The 27445-nt window shown below is 53.8% G+C and overlaps 2 protein-coding genes across 5 annotated transcripts in view; one reads left to right on the top strand and one right to left on the bottom strand.

The window, feature by feature from the left end:
- Nucleotides 1-6884: 6884 nt before the first annotated feature.
- On the top strand, nucleotides 6885-18957 carry CIBAR2 (CBY1 interacting BAR domain containing 2). The gene is made up of 9 exons (XM_066349108.1): nucleotides 6885-6988; nucleotides 8977-9211; nucleotides 11202-11270; nucleotides 11358-11459; nucleotides 11571-11576; nucleotides 12700-12804; nucleotides 16302-16415; nucleotides 17741-17842; nucleotides 18647-18957. Exons 1-9 carry the CDS (start codon nucleotides 6969-6971, stop codon nucleotides 18788-18790), a joined length of 897 nt encoding a protein of 298 aa, XP_066205205.1. The 5' UTR covers nucleotides 6885-6968; the 3' UTR covers nucleotides 18791-18957.
- Nucleotides 18958-26065: 7108 nt separating this feature from the next.
- KIAA0513 (KIAA0513 ortholog) overlaps nucleotides 26066-27445 on the bottom strand; it is a 65039-nt gene continuing 63659 nt past the window's right edge. For all 4 annotated transcript variants that reach the window (XM_066350094.1, XM_066350097.1, XM_066350095.1 and 1 more), the window contains one exon: nucleotides 26066-26390. In XM_066350094.1, coding sequence (XP_066206191.1) covers nucleotides 26341-26390 — 50 coding nt within the window. In that variant the 3' untranslated portion in view covers nucleotides 26066-26340. The remainder of the gene's footprint in view (nucleotides 26391-27445) is intronic.

Below are 27445 nucleotides of genomic sequence, written 5' to 3'. Positions count from 1 at the left end.
TTCACAAGTTCTTTTTTTTTTTTTTTTTTTTTTTTTTTTTTTTTTGTATTTTTCTGAAGCTGGAAACGGGGAGAGACAGTCAGACAGACTCCTGCATGCGCCCGACCGGGATCCACCCGGCACGCCCAGCAGGGGCGACGCTTTGCCCCTCTGGGGCTTCGCTCTGCCGTGACCAGAGCCACTCTAGCACCTGGGGCAGAGGCCAAGGAGCCATCCCCAGCGCCCGGGCCATCTTTGCTCCAATGGAGCCTTGGCTGCGGGAGGGGAAGAGAGAGACAGAGAGGAAGGAGGAGGGGTGGAGAAGCAAATGGGCGCTTCTCCTATGTGCCCTGGCCGGGAATCGAACCCGAGTCCCCCGCACGCCAGGCCAACGCTCTACCGCTGAGCCAACCGGCCAGGGCCTAATTCACAAATTCTAAACTGTGTGCCGTTCTGACTAATGTGATGCAACCTCATGGCATCGTGCTCCAGTCCACCCAGGAAGTGAATCACGCCTTTGTCCAGCACTCCCACACTGCACACTACCCACCCAGTACCATCTTGGTACTCAAACCAACTGTCATGGTGTCGCGATGCTTGTGTTCAAGTAACCTTCATTTTACTTAACAATGGCCCAGCGTGCATGAGCGGTGAGACTGACAATTCAGGTACGTCCAAGAGAAGCCGTGAGCTTCATCATAGCACATACACGGTTCAGGACCATCCTTGGTTTCAGGCTTGGGGGCTTGGAGCATAACCCCCAGGGGCAGGGGCACTGAACACGGCCCTGAGGGTGGGCACAAGAAGAGCAGATTGTCTACACGGTGACATCATCATGCACTGCGAGAAAGAGCTTGGTGGATATTATGATACTTCACGTACTGCTCCCACATGCTGACCCAGGGGACAGACACAGCCCACCACACTGTACCGGTGAGGACCCTGAGCCTCCGAGAGGGGGGCTGCCTCCCCGAGCAGCCGCAGAGCCTGACCTGACCCTGCACCCTGGCTCCTGGTCCTCATTCCCGAGGGCAGAGGGCAGGGCGGAGGCAAGTCCCCCAAGAACACACCAGGGGTGTGGTCTGCAGCTTAGGTCCTGTGTCCTGGAGTGGGGAGGTGAGGAAGGCTGTTTTGGGGGGGGCGCCCCAGCCAAGCTGTGCCCCCAGAGTCCCCATTACTTCTGTGTCCTCTGTGGCCAGCCCCAAAGAGGTGATCAATGGCCAGGCTTTGAATTAAAAAGGAGTTTCGCCCTGGCCAGTTGGCTCAGTGGTAGAGCGTCAGCCTGGCGTGCAGGAGGCCCGGGTTCGATTCCCGGCCAGGGCACACAGGAGAAACGCCCATCTGTTTCTCCACCCCTCCCCCTCTCCTTCCTCTCTGTCTCTCTCTTTCCCTCCCGCAGCCAAGGCTCCATTGGAGCAAAATTGGCCCGGGCGCTGGGGATGGCTCCTTGGCCTCTGCCCCAGGCGCTAGAGTGGCTCTGGTCGCGACAGAGCAATGCCCCAGATGGGCAGAGCATTGCCCCCTGGTGGGCATGCTGAGTGGATCCCGGTTGGGTGCATGCAGGAGTCTGTCTGACTGCCTCCCTGTTTCCAACTTCAGAAAAATACAAAAAAAAAAAAAAAAAAAGGAGTTTCCTGCAGCTGCTGTAGCAAAGGAACCCAAACTTAGTGGATTAGAACACACACATTTATTAGTTCACATCCTGGAGGGCAGAAGTCTGTGTAGAAGACAGAGTTGGAGGGTGGGCGGGGCAGGCAGGAGACACTCCACCTTCTTGGAGGAGGGTCTGTGGAACGGGGACACTACTTGGTTCTTCATTGCTCTTGGCCAGTTCAAGGCCCTGGGGGCCAGGAAGCACCCTCTGTGCTGGCTTCTTTCCCCTGTCCCTCCATCCACACCCCTCCTGGGATAAGCTACTGCCCCCAGTGTAGCCCCTCTAGGGTGGAGTCATTTCCAGGGCCAGATCACACTGCTGCTGTCGCCAGTGGACCCAGCTGGGGGCTTGACCAGACTCCAGTCTCACTGGGTCGCCTCAGCACATCCTCCAAGCCAGACTCAGCCGCAGAAGAAAGGCCAGGCCCGCGGTGGGGTCGGCAGCAGCCGTGGGTGGAGCCCCTTCCTGAGTTCATGTACCAGGCTGCTGACTTCACATAGTCAGATACGTCAGCCTAGCGTGAAGGGGCCGATAAAAGAAAAGCTAACTCAATCTTGGACTACATTAAAAATGTCAGGGGCTCGAAAGGGCGGTGGGGGGAGGTAGAAGAGGACAAATAGGGGATAAATGGTGATAGAAGGGGACTTGACTTGGGGTGGTGCATGTGCGGTGCAGTGTACAGTATGGAATGATACACCTGAAACCTATGTCATTTTATTAACCAATGTCACCACAATAAATTCAATTTTTTAAAATGTCAGGGGCTTGGAGTTAGGGAGGGAAGAGCACCCTGAGCCCAGTGGAGTTAGGTCCATATCGGGCCAGGGCCCTTCCGGGCGTTGGCAGGCCCTCTGGCCATCGGTCCTACACCCCGATCCTGCCCATGGGCACTATGGCCGGACACCGAGGGGCCCTTCCGGGCGTTGGCAGGCCCTCTGGCCATCGGTCCTACACCCTGATCCTGCCCATGGGCACTATGGCCAGACACCGAGGGGCCCTACCTGGCACTATCTCATTTCTTCCCTATGAGGGTGGATGATTACTGTCCCCACTTTACAGATGAGGAAACCGAGGCTCAAAAAGGAGCCCTGGCCTGCCTCGGTGCCCAGCTCGGAGTGAGGAGCCTGGACTTAGGCCCTGGCCAGAGAGCTCTACAAGGCAGGGACCTATCTTCCTGCTGTGTCCCGCCCAGCAGCCTGGGACCAGGGTGGAGGAGACGCTCAGCAAACCCTTGGTGATGGAGAGAGGGTGGACTGAGCCCAGACAGTCTGCAGAGGGGGCGAGTGGAGAGCGGGCTGGAGAGGGTGAGGGGCAGGGGTGCTTCCTGAGGCATCCTGGAAGGCCACTCTATCCCCCTGCTCAGCAGCAGCACAGAGTAAACGAAACTAGTTAAGCTGCGGACCACGTCTGGACCTGGGAAGCAGCAGCCCAGGGAAGACAGTCCTACAAGAGGGGTAGGACCCAGGACCACCTCTAACTGCTCTTGCCCAAATGTCAAACCTGAATCAACGTTCCGGGGACCATCAAGGACCCTGAATGGAGCAACATTCCCCAAAGCAACTGACCCACAGTCACGCAAAAGTGTCCGCATCGTACCAGCTAAAGACAGCAGGTGACCCTGGCTGGATCCTGGGCCAGGAGAAAACTGTTTGCTTATTTATTAAAATGAGATTGTTGGGACAATTGTGAAATCTGAATAAAGTGGGTAGATTAGATAATAGAATAGAGTAATATGTAACTGTTAATTGTCTGGTTTGATGTTTGTTACTGTGTCTGTGTAAGAAACAAGTGGTGGCTGAGGAAACATATGAAACACTTGTGTAACATGGGCTCTGCAACTTGCTCAGAAAGAGGATAAATACACGCGCAGAAAGGAAGTGAGAGAACCAACAGTGAAATGGTAGCCATCAGGAGTGTGGGTGAAGGAATTCTGGTATTATTTCTGTACAAACTAAAATTTTTTCAAAAGAAATAGTGAAAGAAAAGTCAACATTCTGAAAAAGGAGGGAAAAAAAAAAAGAGGCAGGGACTGCAGCGTGTCCCGATTCTGTGGAAAAACCAGCCCTCTGTGACATGAGTGGGACCCTGGGGAAACGAGGGTTTTGAGAGAGAGGGTTGGATGCCAACACTGCCTCCATGTTACTTTCCTGGGGTGATGGTCACAGGAAGTCTTTCGGGAGATTGTCCTTGCTGTTCTCAGGTGCACGCTGGATTTGGGGCCAAGGGTCAAGATGTCTGCAACCGTTTCTCATGGGATTCAGACCTCCATCCACAGCAAGCAGGGTGGAGGAGACTGCAGGGAGGGGCCTCTCTCTCCACCTGCAGCCTCTGTACCTTCTTCCTTATCTTTAGCTTTTCCCTCTCTGGCCACAAGATGTCTCCTTGGGGCCCTACTAGAAAGTGGTTTTCATTTGTTGAAGTTCTTGTTTTGTTTTGTTTTGTTTTCATTTTAGAGAGAAGAGAGAGAGAGGGGGGAGAGAGCAAAAGAGAGAGAGAGAGAGAGAGAGAAGAGGGGGAGGGGCACGAAGCATCAACTCCCATAGGCCTTGACCAGGTAAGCCCAGGGTTTCGAACTGGCGACCCCAGAGATGCTTTATCCACTGGGCCTCCCCAGGTCAGGTCCATTTCTTCTTTTCTAAGATGTTAATTATACCGTTGCCCTTTCTTTCTGACCCGCTGCGCTTTCTCCATCCTGTGCGAAAGTAGTTTTTGTTTTTCTGATGGTGTTTCGGGGTGGGGGTGGGGGTGGGGGCTTGCCCAACCCACTTTGCCATCCACCGTGGAATTCCCCCAAGAAAAGGTCTCTGCTGCCCTCTGGCGGCCATTGCTTGTAACACAGACCCCACCATCCTTGAGAGGCAGAAATCCGAAAAGGCTTTGCCGCTTTTCCTTGTCCTAGAAGAGTTGGAGGTCTCCAGAAAAAAAAAACAGAACCAATCGGCTACACGAGGAGATTTGTTGTAAGGAATTGGCTTAGGTGACTGGGGGGGGGGGGGGGGGGGCTGGCAAGTCAAAGTCCATAGGGCAGGCTGAAAACCCAGGCAAAAGCTAACACCGCAGTCTACAGGCAGAATTTCTCCCTCTCCAGAAAAACCTCAGCTTTGCTCTCAAGGTTAGCAGTGACTGGGGGAGGCCCGCCCCAGCATCGAGGAGCATCTCCATTACTTCACCTGATTGCAGATGCGACCACGTCGACCACGTCTGCCTTTACAGCAGCACGGGTTCGTGTCGGGGTAAAGTGAGTGGATCCTACAGCCCCGCCAAATTGACAAGGCACACTAACCATCACTGGTTAACGGAGAGGGTTACATTTTAAAGTGAAATTTTGTGTCTCAAATTATGCTTTCCTGCTGATTTCCAACCCCTGCTTGAAAAAAACCCAACAACACCCTTTGCTAAGAAAAGGAGGCTATTGTGGCTTCTGAGTCTGGAAGTGACTGAGAACAGGGGAGCGGGGCCCCTAGGCTGTGACAGGTGAGCCCAAGCCCTACTTAGCTATTATTGCCAGTAGAGTGAGAATTACCTGCGTGAGGAGACAGTAAGTTTTATACACATACATAACCTCCAGGCACATGCAAAGGGAAAGAGAAAGAGACAGAGACAGAGAGAGGGAGGGAGAGTGGGGAGAGGAGGCAGAGACGTCACACATTAGGGACAGAATCAAGGCCAGGGGTCACATCAGAGCTTTTCTCTAATGTGCAGGGAGCGAGGGCTGCAAGTCCTCAGGACCGTCACTGTCCACTCTGGCTCAAGCAGAGTTGTGAGCCGGTGAGGTGAGGGGTAATGCAGCCCCCAGGTTCCTGGGCACCTCGAAGATGCTAAATTCTGCTTTGAGTGTTCAGGGCATCAGAGGGTCCTGGTGGGCTGTCCAGTGGGCAGTGGGCATTTGCAGAGAGGCCTGGGGAGGTGTTATTCGGAGTGGCCAGTGCCTCTACCCACCCACTGGGGAGGGAAAGAGAGAACTCAAGAAGATGTGATTGGCCCAGATGCTGTGGGAGGTGATGTGGGGGTGAAGGGGATGGAGGGGGTGAGGAGCATCAGGTACAGAGAAGTGTGGGGAGGGGTCTGGCAGCCAGCATAGGATTGGAGGGGGGTCGCTCAGGACCAGCTACTGGGGAACCATCACACCCTGGGCCTACATGTAAGGAACAGCAGCCCTGTCTGGCCCCTGCCCCGTCCTTTAGTTCTCACACCCGGGACTTATTTCTTCTAACAACAAGACAAGTAGATATTGCCACCATCCCATTTACTGGGAGGCAGAAGACTGCAAACCAGAGAGGCCCGGTGACTTGCTCAAGGTCACACAGCAGGGCTGGGTCTGGGATTTGAACCTGTGCTTAGCTGACTCTAAAGTCTTTGCTTTTATATATGCTTTTTCTTTATTTTTAAGGCTCTTCATTATGAAAACCTCCAGGTACACGCAAAGGGAGCAGAACTGTGTCGTGGGTCCCACGGGGTGAGCTTACAACATCCTGCTGTGCTTGTCTGTCCTGCGCCTGTCCCCTCCCACTCAGCCTCCTCTCATTGCTGTGGTTATTTGTGTCGTTTCTTTTCTGAGGGAAAATGTAGATACACAGAAATGTACAAATCTTGCAATTCGTAAAATGTGTTGTACTTAGTACAATTTTATAGGTGCTGCTATATTTTCTTCCTTTTGTGTTACCTCTATTTTCTTATTTTTCTAACAAGGACTGGGTAGTTTTTATAATAAGAGGGGGGAAAAAAACAATAAAATGATGACAAAAATGTTGAAGCTGTTCCTTTGGGCTGATGCCCTCAGTGACAAGGCCCCGAGCCCCCCCCCCCCCTTTCCCTGTGCTCTTCTGCACACCCATCCCCAGTAAGCAGGTCTCCTAGGACCCTGCCTGCCCTCCCCCATGCCCCCGAGGAAGGCCCAGTGCCCTCCTAAGGAGGAGGGGCCTCAGCACTCAGAACCCACAAGCACAGCGAGGCCCAGGGCTGAGTCCCAGGTAAGTGACCCTAAATCCAATCCCTGCCACCTCCTGGGGGCCCACAACACTGAGCTGTTCCACCAGCACCTCCACCTCAAGGGGAGAGTGGGGGCCTCTCTAGGACTCCCCTGAGCAGGCAAGGCCGGGCAGTCCCTCCTCACCCACCAGGAGAGGCCAGCCCGGGGAGGGGTTGCCAGGCAACCAGCAGAGTCTCCTCCCAGGGTGGCTGTGAGTGGTCACGTTGCCCAGCAACCAGGTGGCAGCGTCCCTTGAGCCAGGACCACGCAGCTGTGCCTAGCCCTGCCTGCTTCTTACAGGCCCACAGGACCCCTGGGGCCCTATCCTTATTCCCCAAGAACAGGACAGCTGGCGCTCTGGTCACAATGAACACTGTTCTCTTCAGGTGAGTGGCCCTGTGCGGGCGCTGGCGCTGGCCCTGGCTGGGAGGGTGGGAGGGAGGGAGATGCACCAAGACAGATGGGGCAGCTCAGACTGCTTGATGGAGACGGAGTAGGGGAGGTGGGGGGTGACGAGAGGGCCACACCCTGCCCACCTCAAGGTTGAAGGAAGACAGGGCTCAGGAACACAGGCTTCCAGAATATGGCCTCTGTGCTTCTCCAGCATTACTGCCCATGGCTCTGGGGTAGCCAGATTCATAGGGTCCGTCCCAACTTCCCTCACTCCCCTCTCTCTATCTGGAAAACCCTCCTTCGTGTCTCAAAGCCCCGCCAGGCATCGCCCCAACTGTCCCAACCCCACTCTCTCCAGCCCAGTTCTTTCTCTGCTCACACAACTCGCTGGCTGGCCCTTACACCGCTGTTTCCACGCCTGGTCCCGCTGAGGGTCGCGAACTCGAGGGCGTCTCTGAATCACCGGCTGCACTTTAAAAAAAAGTACAGCCCCCTGGGCCCCGCTCCCGGGGTCCTGGTTCACGAGTCTGGGGTTCTGGGAACCTGCACATTTAACCGTGGCTCTGGGGATTCTGATGGAGGGGACCCGAGGACTCCCCCTGGAGAGGCTGATACGGTGGGCAGCTGTGTGACCTGGAGCAAAACGCCCTCCCCCCCTTGGGCCTCAGTTTACTCATTTTTTAAAAATGGTGACAGAGTGTCTTACTTACGGGTTAATGCATGCGGAGTGTTTTACAAACTGTGAAGTGGTGTACGAGTTAGGATCTGTTAGGAGGATAAAGAGCTCTCCCATGCTGTGGGGAGGGGGGCAAGGGAGATGTTGAGGGGAAATGGGGGGAGGGGGGATGCATTCGGGGCAACACTAGAATCTATGTAAACACAATAAATTAAAATAAAAAAAAAAAAAGGGCCCTCCCACAGTTTCCAGTCTTAGGGGTGTGACTGGAAGGTTGCACAGGGGACTCAGGTCAATTGGAGAGAAGCTATCATGCTTCTACCAGGGGGCAGATGCTCGGAGCTGCGGTAGAGGCCCGGGAAGGAGGTGAGTGGCCGAGGCTGTTTAGGATAGACTGCACGTGGCAGGCCCCTCAGTCACCCCGCACATGCGCACTGACCACCATGATGGGCGGGCACCAGGCCAGCAACTAGAACTCCCACCCTAAGACCGAGGGTGAGAAAAACCACACACGACAGGTAGTGGTCCGTGACATGTCAGACAGACAAACTAAAGCTTTGGGGCTGGGGTGCGGCATGAATGGATGGAGCACAAGGCTCCAAAGACAGTGACTCCACGCCCTGTGACACTGGGGTGGACACAGTCGTGTGCATCGTCAGAACCCACAGAACGTTCACCGCCATGTAAGCCATGAACCGTAGCACCCCTAGGCCTGCTCTGGGGTGATACGTCTTGATTCTGAACAATGCTGGGCAAAGGGTAAGCACTGAACATTAACTTTAAATGTGATCGTCACTACTGCTTGTAGCTAATAATGTATCACTGTTGGCTCGTCTTTTGTAACAACTGTCCCGCCACCCCCGCCCGCCCCCCGTAATGCAAGATGTTACTAATGGGAATGGGTGTGCACTCAGAGAGAGGGTATAGGGCAAAGCTTCAGGATTCAGAGGTGGAGGAGAATTTCAGCAGCTTGAGGAAATGATAGAAAAAGAGGATTTTTAGAGGGAAGAGGCCACGGCAGCTAGGGAATAAAGAACGACTCTGCAGGGGGACAGGAGCCCCTCTGAAGGGTTGCAGGGAGGGAGGAGGTGGTGCCAGGCCCATGCTGGCACTCCTGCCTGGCCGCCGGCCAGCTCTGTGAGCCAGCGGGTCTCTTGCATTGGCCTCGATGGACTGACACCTAACCTGGAGTCTTGTCCCAGGGACCAGACGCCTGCCACAGCGCTGGCCACCTGAAAGGAAGGGGACAGGTGGGTGAGTCCTGTGTGGCTGCCCAGACTCCCCCTCGGGCCCCCACCTCCCCAGGGACAGCCAGGCACGGGCGATGGAGGACACAGTGGACAACGCCGAGAAGTACTTTGGCCAGTTGTGTTCACTGCTGGCCGCCTACACCCGAAAGACAGCCCGGCTGCGGGACAAGGCCGACCGGCTGGTCAAGCAGCTCGTTGCCTTTGCCAACACCGAGAACGCCGAGATGCGGGCCACGATGAGGAGCTTTGCCGAGGACCTGGCCAAAGTGCAGGACTACCGGCACGCCCAGGTGAGTGGGTTTGCAGAGGCCTGGCCCCATTGCCAGGGAGGGGTCAGAGGGTTGGGACAGCCCTTCTTTCCGGGGCCACAGCCAATGGACTGCTCCTTCCTGGGTGGGTGTGTGTGGGGGGTATACCTCTGCTCACAGGACTGAGGGCAGGAGGCTTTTGGGAGTTGGATAAGTGGTGGACAAGGCGAGAAGACACAGGAAGCCAGTCCTGAGCGCTGCCGCTGTGCAGTCCCTGAGTCACGGGCGGGAGGCACATTCGCAGGGCCCAGAGGAGGTACACACATCCTGGGGGCTGAGGCCAAGGAGACTGCCACGTGTTAAGAAAATAGTTAAAAATAAAAATCTCCTGCCAGCCCAGCAAACTCTTCTCCATGATGGCAGAATGGAACTCAACAGTTGTTCTACTAAATGAGCTTTAAACCAGACTCACGTCTCTTGCCGGGGATCCAAGGAGAGATAACACAGACAGAAACCTCCCCCTCCCACAGCCAGGCAGTGAGGACCCCTCACATGCACGGTCTCCAGACAGGGGCTCACTTGTCCTTCGTCAGGGGACTCAGCGCCGTTTGTCACACAGGATTTTCTAATTCCACCTGGTGACTTGGTGGCCACCTGTGTTAGTGAATGGTCTGTACCCGAAAGGAAAAGTACAATTTCCCACGCTGCAGGACAAGCAGGTGCTTACAGCTTGGACCCAGGCACTGGGGTGAAACTCTAAGAAACATGACGGAAAGGGAAGGAAAAGACTCCCCCTCCCCTTTTTGGGTTTGGGTTTACCCTTACCAGCATCCTAAGCCTCTGAGAAGAAGGAAGGGATTGGGTGGGGAGTGCAGCTCCCCCTGGCCCAGCTAATGAGCCGGATTTCCAGGGAGCCCATCCTCAAAGCATCATCTTCACCTGGAAACTTGGTAGAAATGCAGATTCTCAGGTCATACCCTGGACCTGCTACATCAGAATCTCTAGGGTGGCGCCTGGTGATCAAGGTTTTCCGGAACCCTTGGAGAGGGGCACCCCTAGGCCTGCTCTGGGGTGATAACATCTTGATTCCGAACAATGTTGGGCAAAGGGGGCCCTGACCGGTTGGCTCAGTGGTAGAGCGTCAGCCTGGCGTGCAGGAGTCCCGGGTTCGATTCCCGGCCAGGGCACACAGGAGAAGCGCCCATCTGCTTCTCCACCCCTCCCCCTCTCCTTCCTCTCTGTCTCTCTCTTCCCCTCCCGCAGCCAAGGCTCCATTGGAGCAAAGTTGGCCCGGGTGCTGGGGATGGCTCTATGGCCTCTGCCTCAGGTGCTAGAATGGCTCTGGTTGCAACAGAGCAACGCCCCAGAAGGGCAGAGCATCGCCCCTGGTGGGCATGCCGGGTGGATCCCGGTCGGGCGCATGCGGGAGTCTGTCTGACTGCCTCCCCGTTTCCAACTTCAGAAAAATACAAAACAAACGAACAACAACAACAAAAAAACAATGTTGGGCAAAGGGTAAGCACTGAACATTAACTTTAAATGTGATTGTCACTACTATGACTGATATTGTTTACTGAAGTGTCTAGTATTAGGCTTGGCAGACAGGCACCGGCTCTAGGGTGTGTGGCATCCCCTTCACGGACCCTGCTGTGTTCTTAGGGGCCACACGTGCAATCCCAGGCTATTCCCTGTCCCAGGCAGGTTTATGGAGCCTCCCAAACGAGATCCAAAGGCAGTTTGGAGAACTAAAATAGCGACAGGTCCCATGTCTGAGCAAGGAAACGAGGCTCAGCGAGAAGAAATGTATTACTCAAGCCCTTGGGAGTCACAGCCCTGGGCCCAGGCTGCTGCTTCCAACTCTAAGGGCGAGGGAGGGTGTCCCATACTCCCCTGCAGCCCCACAGCCCCCACCCTGCAGCTGTGTGTGTGCTGACGGCACTCTACAAATAAACGCAGGCTGGAGGCCCTGTAGTCTCCAAGCTTCTCCTTGGCTCTGTCCACATTGATTCTCCGCATGTCCGTGCTCCCCCAGGTCGAGAGGCTGGAGACCAAGGTGGTCAACCCCCTGAAACTCTACGGGGCTCAGATAAAGCGGACGCGGGTGAGTGAGGACGCCACACCATGGGGTGGGCAGTGTCGGGGGCTGGCTGCGCTAGGGCCCCAGGAAACAGCCCTCCTTCTCCTTTAGGCCGAGATCAAGAAATTCAAACACGTCCGGAATAACGAGATCAAACAACTGGAAAAGCTGGAGAAACTGAGGCAGAAGTCGCCTTCGGATAGGCAAATGATCGTATCCTTCCCTGGAGTCGGGCCTTGGGTTGCCGGGTCAGGGTGACTGTTTGTCACGGGCGCCCTCTGGTGGGGAACTGCTGGTTAACCTGGTTCCTTAACAGCACCTCAGTCCCAGGTGAGGGTCACATGTCTGTGTGGGGAAGGTAGAACCGCATGCAGGTAATGCATGACCTCACAAAACGGCGAGGTGAGCTTTTCCCTGGGCAAGTGTATGCTGGGCTCACGATAGGAGAGGCAGGGGTGGGGTGGGGGAAGCCAGGGCCAGGAGCCCTGGGTTCTGTCCCACCATTGACACTAATCAGAAGGTCAGCATCACTCCCCTTCTCAGGTTACCTACTTAACACTCACACCAGGTAGGCACTTCTAGATGAGGAAACCCAGGCTAAGAAAAGTGTTGCCCAAGGTCACAAGGGACCTAAGATGGGAAACCCAGAACTCAAGGCACCTGACTCTAAAATCCAGGTTCTGGGCCTGGCCTGTTGGCTCAGTGGTAGAGCATCGGCCTGGCGTGCAGAAGTCCCGGGTTCAATTCCCGGCCAGGGCACACAGGAGAGGCGCCCATCTGCTTCTCCACCCGTCCCCCTCTCCTTCCTCTCTGTCTCTCTCTTCCCCTCCCGCAGCCAAGGCTCCATTGGAGCAAAAGATGGCCCAGGCGCTGGGGATGGCTCCTTGGCCTCTGCCCCAGGCGCTAGAGTGGCTCTGGTCACGACAGAGCGACGCCCCGGAGGGGCAGAGCATCGCCCCCTGGTGGGCAGAGCATCGCCCCCTGGTGGGTGTGCCAGGTGGATCCCAGTCGGGCACATGCGGGAGTCTGTCTGACTGCCTCCCTGTTTCCAACTTCAGAAAAATACAAAAAACAAAAAACAAAAAAAAGAATATTCTACATGCCAAAATTATTATCTAATGCGGAGCAACTGTTATAATAATAGCTCAGCAGGTGCCCACTGTTTAATTCTCACAGCAACCCTGCAAGGTAGTTCTTATCACTGTGCCCTGTTTACAGGCAATGAAACTGAGGCTCAGAGAGGTTAAGAGACTTGCATGAGGTCACACAAGTAGCAAGCAAACCTGTCCAAGCAGCTCCTGCCCCATTTAAACATGGTCCTACTCGGCTATTTCTTCAATGACCAAACTGGCAACAGACCCCCATGAGGCAGAAGAGCTGGCCTCCCAGTGGGGCAAGGAGGCAGAGAATGATCTGGAATGAAGCACCCCTAACACTTTCTCTCCTGGGGCAGGCAGAGACCAGTGTGCAGAAGGCCTCGGTGGCCGCCAGCCGTACCAGCCACCAGCTGGAGGAGACAGTTGACACCTTCCAGGGGCAGAAGCTGAAGGACCTGCAGGTAGGGTGGTCTTCCCCGTGCTGGAAGTCCTCAGGGCTGCTTTGTTTGTGTCTGTGTGCGTGTGGAGCTGTGAGAGTATGTGTGTGAGTGTGCATGTGTGTGTGTGTGTGTGTGTGTGTGTGAGAGAGAGAGAGAGAGAGAGAGAGAGAGAGAGAGAGAGAGAGGGTGGGGGAGTGTGTGCCCACACAGCTCCCAGCACAGTTAATCCCAGCCTAATCCTGGCCATGGGGGAAGGGGGCTGGCTGCTCAGGACAGCTGTCCCTTACAGCTGGCCTGCGGGGAAGCCATAATTCAACAGCCCTGCCCCTCAACTCTCAGGCCCAGCTCCCCAGCAGAACACGGCAGTTGTCTCCCCCAACCCCCTTTCTTTCCACGCAGGATTCGCAGGACTTGCCCTGACTTCCTCCTCTTCTCCAGGAAGTTTTAAACACACAGGTGCCTTCCTCCTTCTGCCTAGATGCCACCCAAATGCAGCCTAGAACCCTGGACCCAGAGCCCGGCTCTTACAAGAGGGCCTCAGGGCATCGGGGTCTTCAAGGACACGCTGGTCACACAGGCCCCTGCACCCGTTTGACCCCCTTCTAGTCCATTTTCCAAATTGCAGCCTCAAGGATCTCACCAAAGGCAGTTACAATTGGTCATTCTTAGGTTTCACATCCTCCTGTGACTCCCCTTGTTTCAAAAGGGTAAAGGCCAAAACCCTTCCCAAGGCTCCAGAAGCCCTAGCCCAGCACCCTGGCCCTTGGCCTCATCATAGACACTCCAAGCTCAAGTGCATCAAGCCCCTTGGTACCACAGGTCCTTTGCACAGTCTGTGCCCTCTTCCAGGAAGTCTCTCATCTCTCAGGGAAACTTGCCTGGAACCCCAGACTGATCCAGCCCTGTTCTTTTACAGAGACAGAGAGAGAGTCAGAGAGAGGGATAGACAGGGACAGACAGACAGGAACAGAGAGATGAGAAGCATCAATCATTAGCTTTTTGTTGCGCATTGCAACACCTTAGTTGTTCAGTGATGCTTTCTCATATGTGCCTTGACCGCGGGCCTTCAGCAGACCAAGTAACCCCTTGCTTGAGCCAGTGACCTTGGGTCCAAGCCGGTGAGCTTTTTTGCTCAAATCAGATGAGCCCACGCTCAAGCTGGCAACCTTGGGGTCTCGAACCTGGGTCCTCGGCATCCCAGTCCAACGCTATATCCACTGCGCCACCACCTGGTCAGGCCAGCCCTGTTCTTAATACACTGCTCTGCTCCCTCTGAGGGCAGTTAGCCCAGCGGGACAGATTAATTATATCTATAATTTACTCATTAAACTAACAAATGTTCAATACCACCTACTATGTGCCAGGTGTCCCTGTCCTCATGGAGTTGACATCCTGGCCTGCCACCGATTCCCACTATGCCTCATGCCATTTATCAGGGAGTGGAGAGTATGGCGAACTTGCTGTTCCATGCCTGCCTCCCATGTAGATGTCCACAGGGATGACCCCTGCCTCTCTTGTCACCTGCTGGATCCTGGGCACCAGGTCCATGGCCTGGCTCTTAGCAGTAAATATTTGAGAAATGAATAAATGAACAAATGTGGTAATCAGTGCTGCAGCATCTATGTTGCAGGCAGGACTTAAAAGCCACCAGCTAACCTTATCAAGCCCCCGAGGTTTGCAGCCTGAAGGCGGGCTCTGTGGGGTGCTGGCAAGAGCACAGGGTTCCCGGCCTCCCTCCGTGCTTGGGCTGACAGACGCTGCAGCATACAGTGGCCGCCCTTTAAACTTACGGGGTCAAATTTGTAAGAGACAGCTTAACCAAGCCATCTCCTAACAAGTCATCTAAGAGATAAAAACCCAGAACTTGAAATTGTGATTATCACTACATTGGTTTTAGGTCACACTTCTAATAAAATGATCATATTTCCAAAAATAACTCTCGAGTCGCTATAATAGAATACAGGGCTTCCCATACCTGAGCATGCATCAGACGTCACCTGGAGGGCTCCTTAAAACACAGACCCGGCCCTGGCTGGTTGGCTCAGTGGTGGAGCGTCGGCCTGGCGTGCAGAAGTCCCGGGTTTGATTCCCGGCCAGGGCACACAGGAGAGGCGCCCATCTGCTTCTCCACCCCTCCCCCTCTCCTTCCTCTCTGTCTCTCTCTTCCCCTCCCACAGCGAGGCTCCGTTGGAGCAAAGATGGCCCGGGCGCTGGGGATGGCTCCTTGGCCTCTGCCCCAGGCGCTGGAGTGGCTCTGGTCGCAGCGGAGCGACGCCCTGGAGGGGCAGAGCATCGTCCCCTGGTGGGCAGAGCGTCGCCCCCTGGTGGGCGTGCCGGGTGGATCCCGGTCGGGCGCATGCGGGAGTCTGACTGTCTCTCCCCGTTTCCAGCTTCAGAAAAAAAACAAAAAACAAACAAAACAAAAAAAACACAGACTGATAGGCCAGTCCTGGAGCCCCATTCCGTGGGCCTGGGTGGGCTGGAGAATCTCAGTGTTTCTGATGAGCTCCCAGGTGGGGCTGGTGTGGGAGCTCAGAAAGAGCTAACTGAATTCTCACAGGGCTCTGGGGACAGGGACTGCCCGTCCCTATGGCGCAGATGAATAAACTGGGGCTGAAGAGGGTGTCATTCTCCAGGCTCCACAATGCCAGGAAATGGCAGAATGAGCCCTTTGCCCCCGCCTCTTACAGCTGTTGTCACCAGCACTGCCTGCCAGGGGCAGGCAGAGAGGAGGCAAGTATTTCCATCAGCCTTGGGACCCTCTCCTCCTCCTTCTCCCAGGCTGCCTTGCGGGATTCCGCTGGCCTGCCTCCCCCAGGTGTTTCCCATGTTACCCGAAGTGGTGTGTTTTCAAACTGCACACTGCTCCCCTGGCATCAAGCCTGCGTCTTGCTAGGGCCCTAACACACAGTAGGGGCTTGTGCTAGGCCTCAAAAACAAGGAAGCTTCTGCTGGGGCCTGACACACAGTAGGGGCCTGTGCTGGGTCTGACACAGAGCAGGAGTCCCCACTGGGGCCAAACAGGCAGTGGGAACTCTATAAGCGCCTGCTGAGCCAAACTGAACTATCTAATCGAGAGAAGCCATACTTAATTACATTCTGTGGGCCTCTGGGCTACCAGCAGCGTCCCTCCCTCTCCCGGAAGCCTGCTCACAGCCTGTTGGTGGTAGAGGCTCAAGGTCTATAGCCATCAACCTGAAAACACCTGTCCTTGAAATGAGAGGAGCAAAGGCTGAGTGGATGAGCCCAAGGTGACAGAGCTGAGGGATGGACGCCCCTCAGAAAGTCTTCACTGAGAAATGAGGCCTCTACATTTCTGGGATAATCCTGGTGCAAGGCAGCCTTTGAATAGGAACACATGATCTATTCAAACAAATTAAAAAATAACATTGACCTAGGACTTGTCCCCATAAGGATGACTAAACCCCCTTCACTCTCTAGTTTGTCCACATACAGGTGATCCCAGGACTCTCCTTTTGACAGTGTTACTTACATGATTAACATGTCTCTCCCCATAGAAAATTTTTCTGGACTTTGTGACTATTGAGATGGTCTTCCACGCCAAAGCGGTGGAAGTGTATTCCAGTGCCTTCCAGACCCTGGAGAACTGCAACTGGGAGAGGGATCTGGAGGTAGGTCACAAATGTCCCAGGTTCTGTTTGGTGGCATGGGGCTGAATTCAATTTGGGTTCTGTCTTGATAGAAGCAGTTTTTGTTGGCCACATTTTACAGTTTTTTTTTTATTATTATTATGCATTTTAAAGACTCATTCTGATGAACTGTTTTAAACATCTGTCCCTGGGTGCTAACCTAGAGGTGGGGAATTTCTAAATATTCTCTGTCTAGAATATCAACATGTCCATCATCACTTGGGTGTTTAAAAACAAATAAATGAATTGATTAATGTTCGCTATTGTTTGGATGTTCACAAGTTGCTATTGTTTGGATGTTACCCCATCTGAGCTGATGAAAATCTAGCTGTCTGAGTGACCTCTGGCACACCATGCCACACCCAGTGGTATAAAACAGCAGTCGGTTGTGATGACTTGTGGTGGTCTGGGGTTGGTGAGCTCAGCTGGGTGGTCCCCACTTGGGTCCTTCCTCAGTTTTCATCAGTCAGTAGCTGGGGCTAGATCCCTATCAAAGGCTTCCTCACTTGCGTCTGGTTGTTGATGGCTGTCATCTGGGGTTCAGGACAGGCCATGCGGTTTGCAGAGCTCAGTGCAAAATAAAAATGTGGGCCTTCTGTTCAACAACTATTAAGAATTTCAAGACTGTGACAGTGGGTTCCTTCTGGGCTCAGGACCCTGGACCACGGCAGGAGCTGCACACATACCACAAAGCCCACCCTGTCTGAATCCTGGAGCCCAAATACCTGCCTGTGGCCTCTCCGTATGGCGTGGGCCTCCTCACAGCATGGTGGCTGGTCCAGGAGTGAGCACCTATCCCATGTCAGAGCGAGGAGGAAACTTCATCACCTCTTGTGACCTAACCTTAGCTGTAACAGTCACTTTTCCTGCATTCTGTTTTTAGAAGTAAGTCACTAAGGCCACAGTCAAGAGGAGAATTATATTCCAGCTCCACATGTGGATTAGACATGTGGAAGAATTTGTAGATAAGCTTTAAAGCCACCCCGTGAAGTTCAAGGCAGATCCAATGGACTCTTCTGCATTCGCTCATCTCTGTGATATTCCTTTAGGGGGTCAGAGTAATTTGCAATTATCCTGTGTGATTCTGGACATACTACCTAGCTTCTATGGGCCTCACTTTCCCCATCTATAAAACAGGATGTTAATGCCCACTTAAGGGGCTGTTATAGGTCGTATAAAATAATGAATAGGAGGTTCCCAAATAGGTGGGGGCTCTGGCAATGCCAGCTGTGTCCCAGCATCTTCCCACTCCCACCCTATCTTTGCTTCCCAATTGGATCTAACCCACCTGAGTGTCTCCATGGCAGGATTTCAGAGCCAAGATGCGTGGAGTTTATGGGCCTTACGACACTCGGCCGCTCACCGATACCACCCCCGCTGCAGCTGCTCCGTGGGCTCTCCCCAGCCAGGTGAGCATTGGGGGTGGGGGTATGAAACCTGTGACAGAGTGAAGTGACTTGGGGGAGGCCATCTGAGAACATAGGTTTGAAACGAGACGCTGCCGGCGAGTCTAACCTGGCTTGTCTGGAAGATGAAAAAATAAACCGCGGAACCTAGCTACGCGGCCGCCGCCAGTCCTGAGCGCCCCCTAGAGGCATCCTGCAGTAATGTGCACTTGAGAAGCGAGGGCTCCTGATGGTCCTCTTCTGCCTTCCTTGTGCCTCCGCCCTATCCCTCCCCCCTCTGTGGATTAGAATTCAGGCAAGTCAAATGGTGCATATACTACATGTGACCTCACGAGCCCAGCGAAGCCTGTGATCAGGCACATTTATATCTCTGCAGGGAAACCTCTGAGTGTTTAATAGTAGCATAAATAAAGATGTGAGGCAGCCTCATGCCAATAGGGTCGGTTCAGTCACCCAGTGGATGGGAGGGGGGCAAAAGAGGAGCTCGCCCCACACTGTGTGGAGGGCACAGAGATATCTCTTGGCTTTTTGAGTAGTTCTTTCCAAAGGCACTGGAGGAAGTATGGGCCCAGCCAGGCTGACTGGATCCAAACCCACTGCTCCCAAGTTGAGTGGCCTTGGGCAAGTTTCTTAACCTCTCTGTGCCTTAGATGCCTCACCTGCAAAGCGGGGCTAATAACAGTACCACTTTGTAGGGTCGTGGTATTAGGTGAACAGATCTACACAGAGCACTTAGCAAGTGCTCAGTGCTGTGCCCGTCATCAACACTGATGTCGCTGCTGTGATGATTGATGGCTTATTGTTTAGAGTGCACAGAGCACCCTATGGAGCCGAAGAGAAGAGGAGGTGAGTGAGGATGACTCTGCTGAGGAGGACCCGGAAGAGGAGGACCTCAGGGGCTGGGGCGGGGACTCCCTGAATAGGAGGAGAACTCCCCAGTCAGAAAACTAGGGGCCTACCTTGGGCGCCTGGGGGAACTCTGCTGTGTACCCTCGGCAAATTATATGTCCTCTGAGCTTCAATTTCCTCATCTGTTCAAGAGGGCCAATATCCCTCACCTCCCAGGTTGGTCTGAGGATCAATGCGCCTAGCACGGTGCTTGACGCCTAATAAATGTTCGATAAACATGTGCATCCCGACCTGACTTGTGCTGACTCTCATTTCCCACCCATGACCTGAGACTCTGTGTATTTAAACCCTATGTGTTTTTGCTTTTATTTATTTATTTATTTTAAAATTTATTCATTTTAGAAAGGAGAGAGAAGGGGGGGGAGCATCAACTCCCATTTGTGCCTTGACCAGGCAAGCCCAGGGTTTCGAACCGCGACCTCAACATTTCCAGGTCGACGCTTCATCTACTGCGCCACCACAGGTCAGGCCTAAACCCTATGTGTTTTTGTCAGTGCCCAAATTCCCTCTCTTTATAAGGACACCAGCCCCTTGCCTAACCAGGTGGTAGCACAGTGGATAGAACATTGGTCTGGGATGCTGAGGACCCAGGTTTGAGACTCCGAGGTCGCCAGCTTGAGCGCGGGCTCATCTGGCTTGAGCGCGGGGTCATAGACAAGACCCCATGGTCACTGGCTTGAAGCCCAAGGTCGCTGACTTGAGCCTAAGTTTGCTGGCTTAAACAAGGGGTCACTGGCTCAGCTAGAGCCCCCTGGTCAAGGCACATACGAGAAAGCAATCAACGAACTAAAGATGCCACAACTATGAGTTGATGCTTCTCATCTCTCTCCCTTGCTCTTTTTCTATCAATAATAATAATAATAATAATAATAATAATGACACCAGCCCCACTGGAGTAGGGATCTGCCCTATCCGGTAGGACTGCATCTTAACTCATTACAAGTAAGAGTCTATTTCCAGATAAGACCACGTTCTAAGGCCCTGGGAGTTAGCCCTTCAACGTTTAAGTTGAGGGAGGGCATGATCCATCCCATAACACATGAACATGGTGTGCAGGGATGACCTGGGGACTGGGGACACTTCACAGAAATCCAGGGGATTGGAGGGGTGATGCAGGTACAGGACGGGGTGGGTACATGATTTTCTCACCAGCGAAGTGGGGAACATCAACCTTTCCTCAAGGGATAATTGCCCAATTAACATCCTTACCATAGTGATTTTTGTTACCAGAAATCCAGCTCTGTAGCACCTCCTTGGGGAAGCCCACCCTGATTGTACCCAGGCCACTTCAAAAAAATAACTAAAACTGTCTATATTTTCTATATAATAGATAACTAATAAAATAATTCATAGATTGTATTGTATACTATATAGTCACACTTCAACCATGTTATCTCATACTTCATACTATAAGCATGTATGTGACACACACATACACACATATAAATGTACATTTTTTTTAAAAAACTTCAGCTGTGCCCCAACCCCACTGATGGTTTCTGAAGAAAAATGACCTTTGTTTATTCATCTGGTGGTCCTGGAGCCTGATGGTGCCTGGCACATAGTAGGTGCTCATTAAATGTGCATTGGCCGAATGAGGGGCCTCTCTCTTCCCTTCCCCTCTGGCCCCAACACACTCAGAGTCCACTGTGCCCAAGTACAGGTTGTTTGTATTAGGTAGGAGCTGTAATCAGTTTCCATTTACAGCCTCCCAAGTCCCCCAAAGCAAGAGGTGAGCAGCTTGGGCTCAGAGGAAAAGCAGGGTTAGGATTCCAGTTGGAAGGGGTTTGAAGCATCCTGGAGACACTGGGCTGAGACCCAGTCCAGGGTGGAGGCTACTCCATTAACTAAGACATACCCCCGACAATTCCAGGCTCCTTATCAGTGAGAGGAATGCTCCTTTTCTTAGCATTTCCTATGAGACACACACATCTGGACAGGACCCAAATGCTTGCCCTAAATGGTGAAAACATCTATTTGACCCCAGAAAAAAAGTTTTCTTCTGAAAAGCCACTGATATCACCCAGAAGACTGCAAATTCCATAAAAAGTCCTCGTGGATATGTGAAATCAACAATTAAACAGATTGACTTTTTTCTTTAAAGGTCATTTATTTCCATTTCCACCTTCTGACAATTGGAGGTGCAATATATAGACATTCTGTTTCTTCACAGGTAGAGATGGTGCTTGATTTTAGCACCATTCTGAGATCCTCAATCCTGAAACTTTCCCAACCTTAAAATAGTTTGCAGAGCATCAGCAGGTGGGACATGAGATTGTGTGACTGCGACACCCCTGAACTTTAGTGTTGGGCTATTACAGGCGACGTCTAGATGGCCAGTTTAGGGCTGAGACAGACTGGGGTGAAAGAAAACAGAATGTTTGCATGGAAACCATCGCCAAAGCCCCAGTAGAAGCCAAGGAGCCAATCAAAGGCCGCCAATTGGACTATGTTCTAACACATATACATATTTTAAGGGGTTCTGTCTATTGTTTTAATTTCTGGCATTTTCTAGTGTTCAAATGTTTGGCTTATCTTTCTCAAGGTGTCCATGGGAAGTGATAGCCTCAGGCTTGCTCATGACCCCCACTCTAGGACTGACCCACAGGGCAGAGGGGATTCGCCAGCAGGAGTCCTCTTTCCAGTTAGAGTGCAAACCCCAATCCGGTGCAGCTCAGAGGAGCGCCAGGTGACAGGTGGCTCCAGTCCGACTTTGCCTTGTCAAAGCCGAGAGTCTGCAGAGTAAGCCAGGATCTGCGCTCTCCCCCGTGGCAGATGTCCTGAGAGGGTGCAAGTGGTGGGAGGAAGTGAATAAAATGTCCTGAGTGTGTGTAAGTGGCAGGAAGAAGGGCAAACCCAGGCCATCCTGGTTGTCTCCTGAAAATGATGTTTCCATAGTAACCAAGAACCGGGCATTAGGAGCACTGCTCCACTTGAATCCTGGGGACCCAGCTAGGGTGGGGTTCCATGCACCAGCTGGCCAACTTGGGGACACAGGCTAACACCAGGTTTCCCAGGGAACAAAGCAGGCTGGCCCCTGGGGCTCTCCTTCCACCACTCCCCCCCCCCCCAGGAGTGCAAGACTCATGGGCCCAGAAAGGGTAAGGAGAGCCCAGGCCCAGAGAGGGTAAGGAGAGCCCAGGCCCAGAGAGGGTAAGGAGAGCCCAGGCCCAGAGAGGGTAAGGAGAGCCCAGGCCCAGAAAGGGTAAGGAGAGCCCAGGCCCAGAGAGGGTAAGGAGAGCCCAGGCCCAGAGAGGGTAAGGAGAGCCCAGGCCCAGAAAGGGTAAGGAGAGCCCAGGCCCAGAAGGAAAGCCAGCCTGGGCCCTAGCAGTGACTATAGTCACTGGATGTGAACAATCAGGGAACGGCTCACCCATTTGTTACCCGGAGAGCCAACACGTGCCTATTCCTGGCCCCATGGGGATAAGGACATGCTGGATGTACGGCCTGCGTGTCTTGAGTACGCCCTGGTCTGGTCTGGGGTCCAAACACCGCACTCTTGTCAATTAGGGGTACTTCTAGCCAATACAACTTTCCTTTACCACGAAGCTGGGCTGAAAGCTTTCACGTAAAACTCATCCCCGAGAATCATCAGAAGGAATAAATGGTCTGCAGAAAAGCAGGCGGAGATAGCTGAGTAAGAGAACCAAAGGCTGGGAGGGAGTGAGAAGGACCCTTGGAGCTGAGCATCAGTCGGGCCCCCGCTCAGTGGTTTTGTCTACAGTTGAGGAAGATGAGAGAGGAGACTAGCCCGAGACCGCCATGCTGGGAAGGCGGGGGGGGGGACGACGACAGGGCTCACAGCACCCACCTCCTGAGGGCGGGCTGGCCCTTGAGCCCTCCTGCCTTCTCCCCCTGCTTCCCAAGCTCCCACCGTCCTGAGCAAAGGACTCAGCCCCCTGCTGCATAGTTGTCTTAAATCTTGCTAATTTGGTAATTGAGCTGACCTAACCACGGGCCCACCTGGATCCTCCCTAATTAAAAAGCCCAGGAAGGCCAGGCTTGCAGCGTGTGCCCCTGACTTCTGGTTACAGACACACAAACCCTATGGCAAACTCCTCTGTGGACAGAATGCTGTGCTTCTCCCGTCAGGAGGTGGGAATACCAGGTCTCTGGGCGAGAAATCAACCCACATAAGATGGTCCATGTCAGAGCAAACCTCAAGCTGTTTGCCTGCTCACCACAACAGTGCACCCTGTGGCCTCACTGGGTGAGGAGAGGTGAGGACAGGATCCACGCATGGGGCCTGTGGTTCTTGCCCCAGCCTCTGCCCTAAGCCCACACGGGCTTGCTGGGTTAACTAACACCCGAGGTTTTCATCTGGGTACAGAACTCAGGAAGTGGACTCCTTTTCTAGTCCTTTTGGTAATTTAAGAGCTCCCTGGCCCACTTACTTGTCTTTTGGCAATAGGAAAATCATAGTCTGCTGCATTTCACTGTACAAATAACTTACAATAGCAGAATGTGGCTCTCCCCCCTTTGGTTAAACACGCACACATGTACACACACACAGCTGCAGTCTGAATACTAACATGGCTCCTCTTAGACATCGTCAATATTGCTAAAATTATAACAAAGGTTAAAAACATACAAGGCCGCATTTCAACATCATCCTGTTTTCTAAGCAGGGAACTAGTTAACTTGAGAGAATTATTCCCTACAATCCACATAGCCCTGAGGGACAGAGAGCAGGAAATCTGAAATGCCACTGCCAGTGACAGGCCTTCGAGGCTCCCGGCTTGGGACACTCCACCTGCTGGGACTGGACACTCTCTTGGATGCGATCAGAGACTTCCTGCACTGAGTCTGAGGTTCCTGAGTTTATAGGAAGGGCTACCAGAGCTCTCTGTGACCGAAGCATCCTGTGGGTGCTCTGGGCGAGACCGCTCCTCACACCGGGACCCCGGAGCACATCCCATGTCTGCTTGCCCCCAGAGCCCCCTCGGGTCTGCTCTGGCCAGGCCCCGAAGGGAGGAGACGACGTCACAGGGAAAAGAAAAGTACCAGTGAAGCAAACTGCCAGCCTCCTTCTAAGGACCCCTGCTCCTCCAGGTGACACTGGCCAAAGGCAGCTGCCCACAGGCGACAGAGCAGTCTCTGAGCCCCTGGGCACTGGTCACACCGAGGCGGGGCCTCTGCCGGCGTTCCCTGTGGGGCTGAGCAAGACAGTCAGACTTACTCCCCTCCGAAGAGCTGGATCTCTGAGAACAAGGAGTGAGAGGGGAAACCAAAGCGACCCTTGCCTCCACCTTCAGCTGCTATTTCAACAGGCCTAGTGATTAGAAAAGAAGAAAAAGCTTCCAGACCATTTATGAAGGTGAAGTGCTGGGAAAAGCCCATGGAAGTCGCAGCTGCATTTCCTCGCAAAGGCTGTGTGCTCCCGCGCCCGCCCACCAGCACCCGGGAGTCTCCGAACCCATTCTCCTTCCACCAGAAATTGGACCGGCTCAAAACTTCCACACAAACATCTTATATATACAAAGGTAGGTCTTTTGGTCACCTTGAAGTCATAACGCATTTCGACTAACTACTAAGAAATACGTAATAAAGGCAACGAGGGCAAGCTAAAGGGAGGGCCTTGGGGGCCTGAGACACACCACTCAACCTGGCCCCGTGTTTACAGGTCTGGGGGTGGGGGGCAGGGAGCACAGCAGCACATCCATGGGTCATGGCTGAACGTCTTAGGGGGATACATTGTCTGGAAGAGGCATTGGAAGAGGAGGGGCCCTCACACCCATCAATTTGTTGTTACTTCTCTGAAATGCATCCGATAGAGATTTGTGCCATCACTGGGGCCCAACAGTGGGGTTGGGGGTGGGGGACGCGCCAATCTGCAGGACCTGTCCCAGCACATGGCAAGCATACCAGCAACACAGCTGCGCTTTGTTAAGTGACATCATCAGAGAGGCTGACGTCTCTGTCTCTCTCTCTCTCACATACACACACAGGGCCATCAGAAAGCGAGGTGGGTTTCTGAAGCCCTGGTCCCCAGCTCTTTTGGCCGCGACATTTCACACCGCACACTCTGACTGCGCCATGTTTCCTGGCACCTCTCATAATTATCCAGGTGTGCGTTCAATGGCTCAATCTGCTCTTCTCTGGAACATTCCAGGGAGGCATTCCACCAGGGAACCCTTTCAAGCGCTGGCTGGGTATGTGACTACCAGGCATGTATTTGCTGTGCTCAAGAGGAGACAGTAATGGAATGTGACGTCGATTTAGAGGAGGTAGCAGGGACACAGGACAGGAGGATAAAGACAGAGCCCCGTGAGCGCAGTTCAAGGTCAGTGGAGGAGCCAGCATGCTGGATGCTTGCAGGTCAGACTTCAGCTCCGCTGGGTGGGTCATGCCCCCCAGGCACGGGGGGTGAGATGAGGGGTGTCTGCGGAGTCTGCAGGAAAGAGCTCAAACAAGCTTGGGCTGCAGGTCAGACTTCAGCTCCGCTGGGTGGGTCATGCCCCCCAGGCACGGGGGGTGAGATGAGGGGTGTCTGCGGAGTCTGCAGGAAAGAGCTCAAACAAGCTTGGGCTGCAGGAGGGAACGGCACCTCCCTGGGGCTGCCAGGGGGTGAAGGGCCCGACACACTGAAGCCACTCCGCTCAATGGCCTCGTACAACCGCTCCCAGAAGCCACCTGTGCCCAGCTGTCTGAATACTGATACAGATTTTTCTGTCTTTTTTGAAATAAAGGGCAGCATTGTTTGCTTTTAGAGAGGGCGGCAGTCTTGCAGCTACTGAAGGAACTTCTCTTTTCTGTGCTGTTTCATGGGACAGACAGCCCATGCTGCTCCTTGGGAGGGAGTGGCAGGCTTTATCTGCCGCAGAAGGAAGCCACCGGCTGACCAGGAACATCTCAGACAGTCTGATGCGGACACCTCAGTGCTGGTGTGACGCTGCTTCAGTGATGTCTCCAGGGTGCTCCACACCACTGTGGCCCGGCCCTCCATGCTGGCCACCCTCTCTCCCTAAATTAAGAGGTGTCTTTTTCCTCCTCAAAGTTCCCATGACGCTAGCTCCTGTCACAGGGGGTGGGGAGCCAGGAAAAGGCCAGCACCAGCCACAGGCTAACACTGAGAGGGCCCACCGTCCCTCCGCACAGGGCCGTTCAGCGGGAACCCTGACTGTGGGAGCCTGCCCTGTCCCAAGCTTGAAGCAGAGCGTCCCAGATCGTCACCCGTGACTGCCCCATGTCACTGGTGTGTGCTGGCTCACGGCTGCCCTCCTCTGCATTCCCATGTGTACCCCGTCTCTCCTGCAGAGGCTGCAGGCGGACACTGCCCTGTGCCTCCTTCCTTTTCCTGCAGTTCCGTGACTCAGGCCTGACGCTCGGGAGGATAGATGGTCACCGGGTTTCAGCCACGTAATCCTGGGGACACTTTGGCACATCAATGGGGAAGTAGACACAGGCAGAGGGAAGGTGGGGAGGATGGGCAACCAGTCTTCTAACCGCTAGTGCCGGGGCAGCGTGGAGCGGCTCTGGGTGCTGCTGATGTCATGCAGGGTCATCGGGTAGGGTGACAACCAGTCGCTGGCCCAAGAGAGCGGTGTGTTCGTCCAGTCTTCCTGAGGAGTGCCTTGGGGGGCCTCCCATGCCTACTCAGTGGTCATCTGCTCGATGTAGTCACTCAGCTGCTTGTATTGCTCTGGAAGAGAGAACAATGTTATCCCGGGGAAGAAAGATGGTGGCACGGACAGGCTGGTCCTGCCCTTCTCATTGGGGCAATGACAAATCAGGACCTCACCGTGAACAGTGAGCACAGGCTTCAGGAGCTGTGTGGTGACACAGAGCCTTCGGCCACCAGCACACTGCATGGCAGGCAGAAACATGCACCTGGAAGTGGGCTCCCTGGAACTGGGGAGACTTTTCTTACAGAAACAGTAACACAGAGGGTGGCCCCACTGGCCCGCCTCGAAGCCTGTGGATGGCACAGTGCGGGAAGGTAAACTGTCACAGGCCTGGGTCCTGCAGACTGCACAGGGGCCACATAGCAGGAGAGGGGCAGTATTCTTGCCCTTTCCTGGTGTGGTGGGGCTGGTGACACAATTTGAGATCATCCAGGGGTGCCTCTAACACTCTCCCACCTCCCGAGGCCACCCTTTTGTAGCTCCTTTTAATTTGGTGCAGGATGAAGTTGCTTTCTTTTACAGAAAGAAACATTGGTCAATCCAAATACACATTTAAGTGAAAGGCTTCGGAGGCCTTGAAGAAATGCTGTTTGTAGTAGCGGGCGATGCATGAAGGCGGCCACAGCCATAGACTAGGGGAGCTGAAATCAGCAATGTATCCCCTTTTGTTACAGAAGCCAGAACTTCATATAAACATCAAAACCGCTCTCTATCCACCCCCGCCCCCACCCCCACCCATTGCAGTGTGGGTTGAGAAACAAAGGGAGGGCCCTGGCTCAGTGGATGGAGCATTGGCCCTGCATATGGACGTCCCAGGTTTGATTCCCAGTCAGGACACACAGGAGAAGTGACCATCTGATTCTCCCCCTCTTCTTCTCCCTCTTCTTTTCCTCTTCCCCTCCCACAACCAGTGGCTTGATTGGTTTGAGCGTGACCCCAGGCACTGAGGATAGCTCGGCTGATTTGAGTGTGTCAGCCTCAGGCTCTAAAAATAGCTCAGTACTTGAGCATCGGCCCCAGAGGGGCTGCCGTGTAAATCCCACTAGGGGCACAGGTGGGAGTCTGTCTCACT

This window comes from Saccopteryx leptura, chromosome 9, assembly GCF_036850995.1.
Source record: "Saccopteryx leptura isolate mSacLep1 chromosome 9, mSacLep1_pri_phased_curated, whole genome shotgun sequence".
Taxonomy (NCBI): domain Eukaryota; kingdom Metazoa; phylum Chordata; class Mammalia; order Chiroptera; family Emballonuridae; genus Saccopteryx; species Saccopteryx leptura.
The sequence above is the reverse complement of the archived record's forward strand: the minus strand, read 5'-3'. Positions and strand labels throughout refer to the sequence as shown.

What these genes read in the sequence shown, in the direction of transcription:
- CIBAR2 (XM_066349108.1), top strand. Translation starts at nt 6,969, where the DNA reads ATGAACACTGTTCTCTTCAG. An exon ending in ACTGGGAGAGGGATCTGGAG is followed by an intron (nt 16,416 to 17,740) that starts GTAGGTCACAAA and finishes TCTCCATGGCAG; the next exon opens with GATTTCAGAGCCAAGATGCG. An exon ending in CGTGGGCTCTCCCCAGCCAG is followed by an intron (nt 17,843 to 18,646) that starts GTGAGCATTGGG and finishes CTTATTGTTTAG; the next exon opens with AGTGCACAGAGCACCCTATG.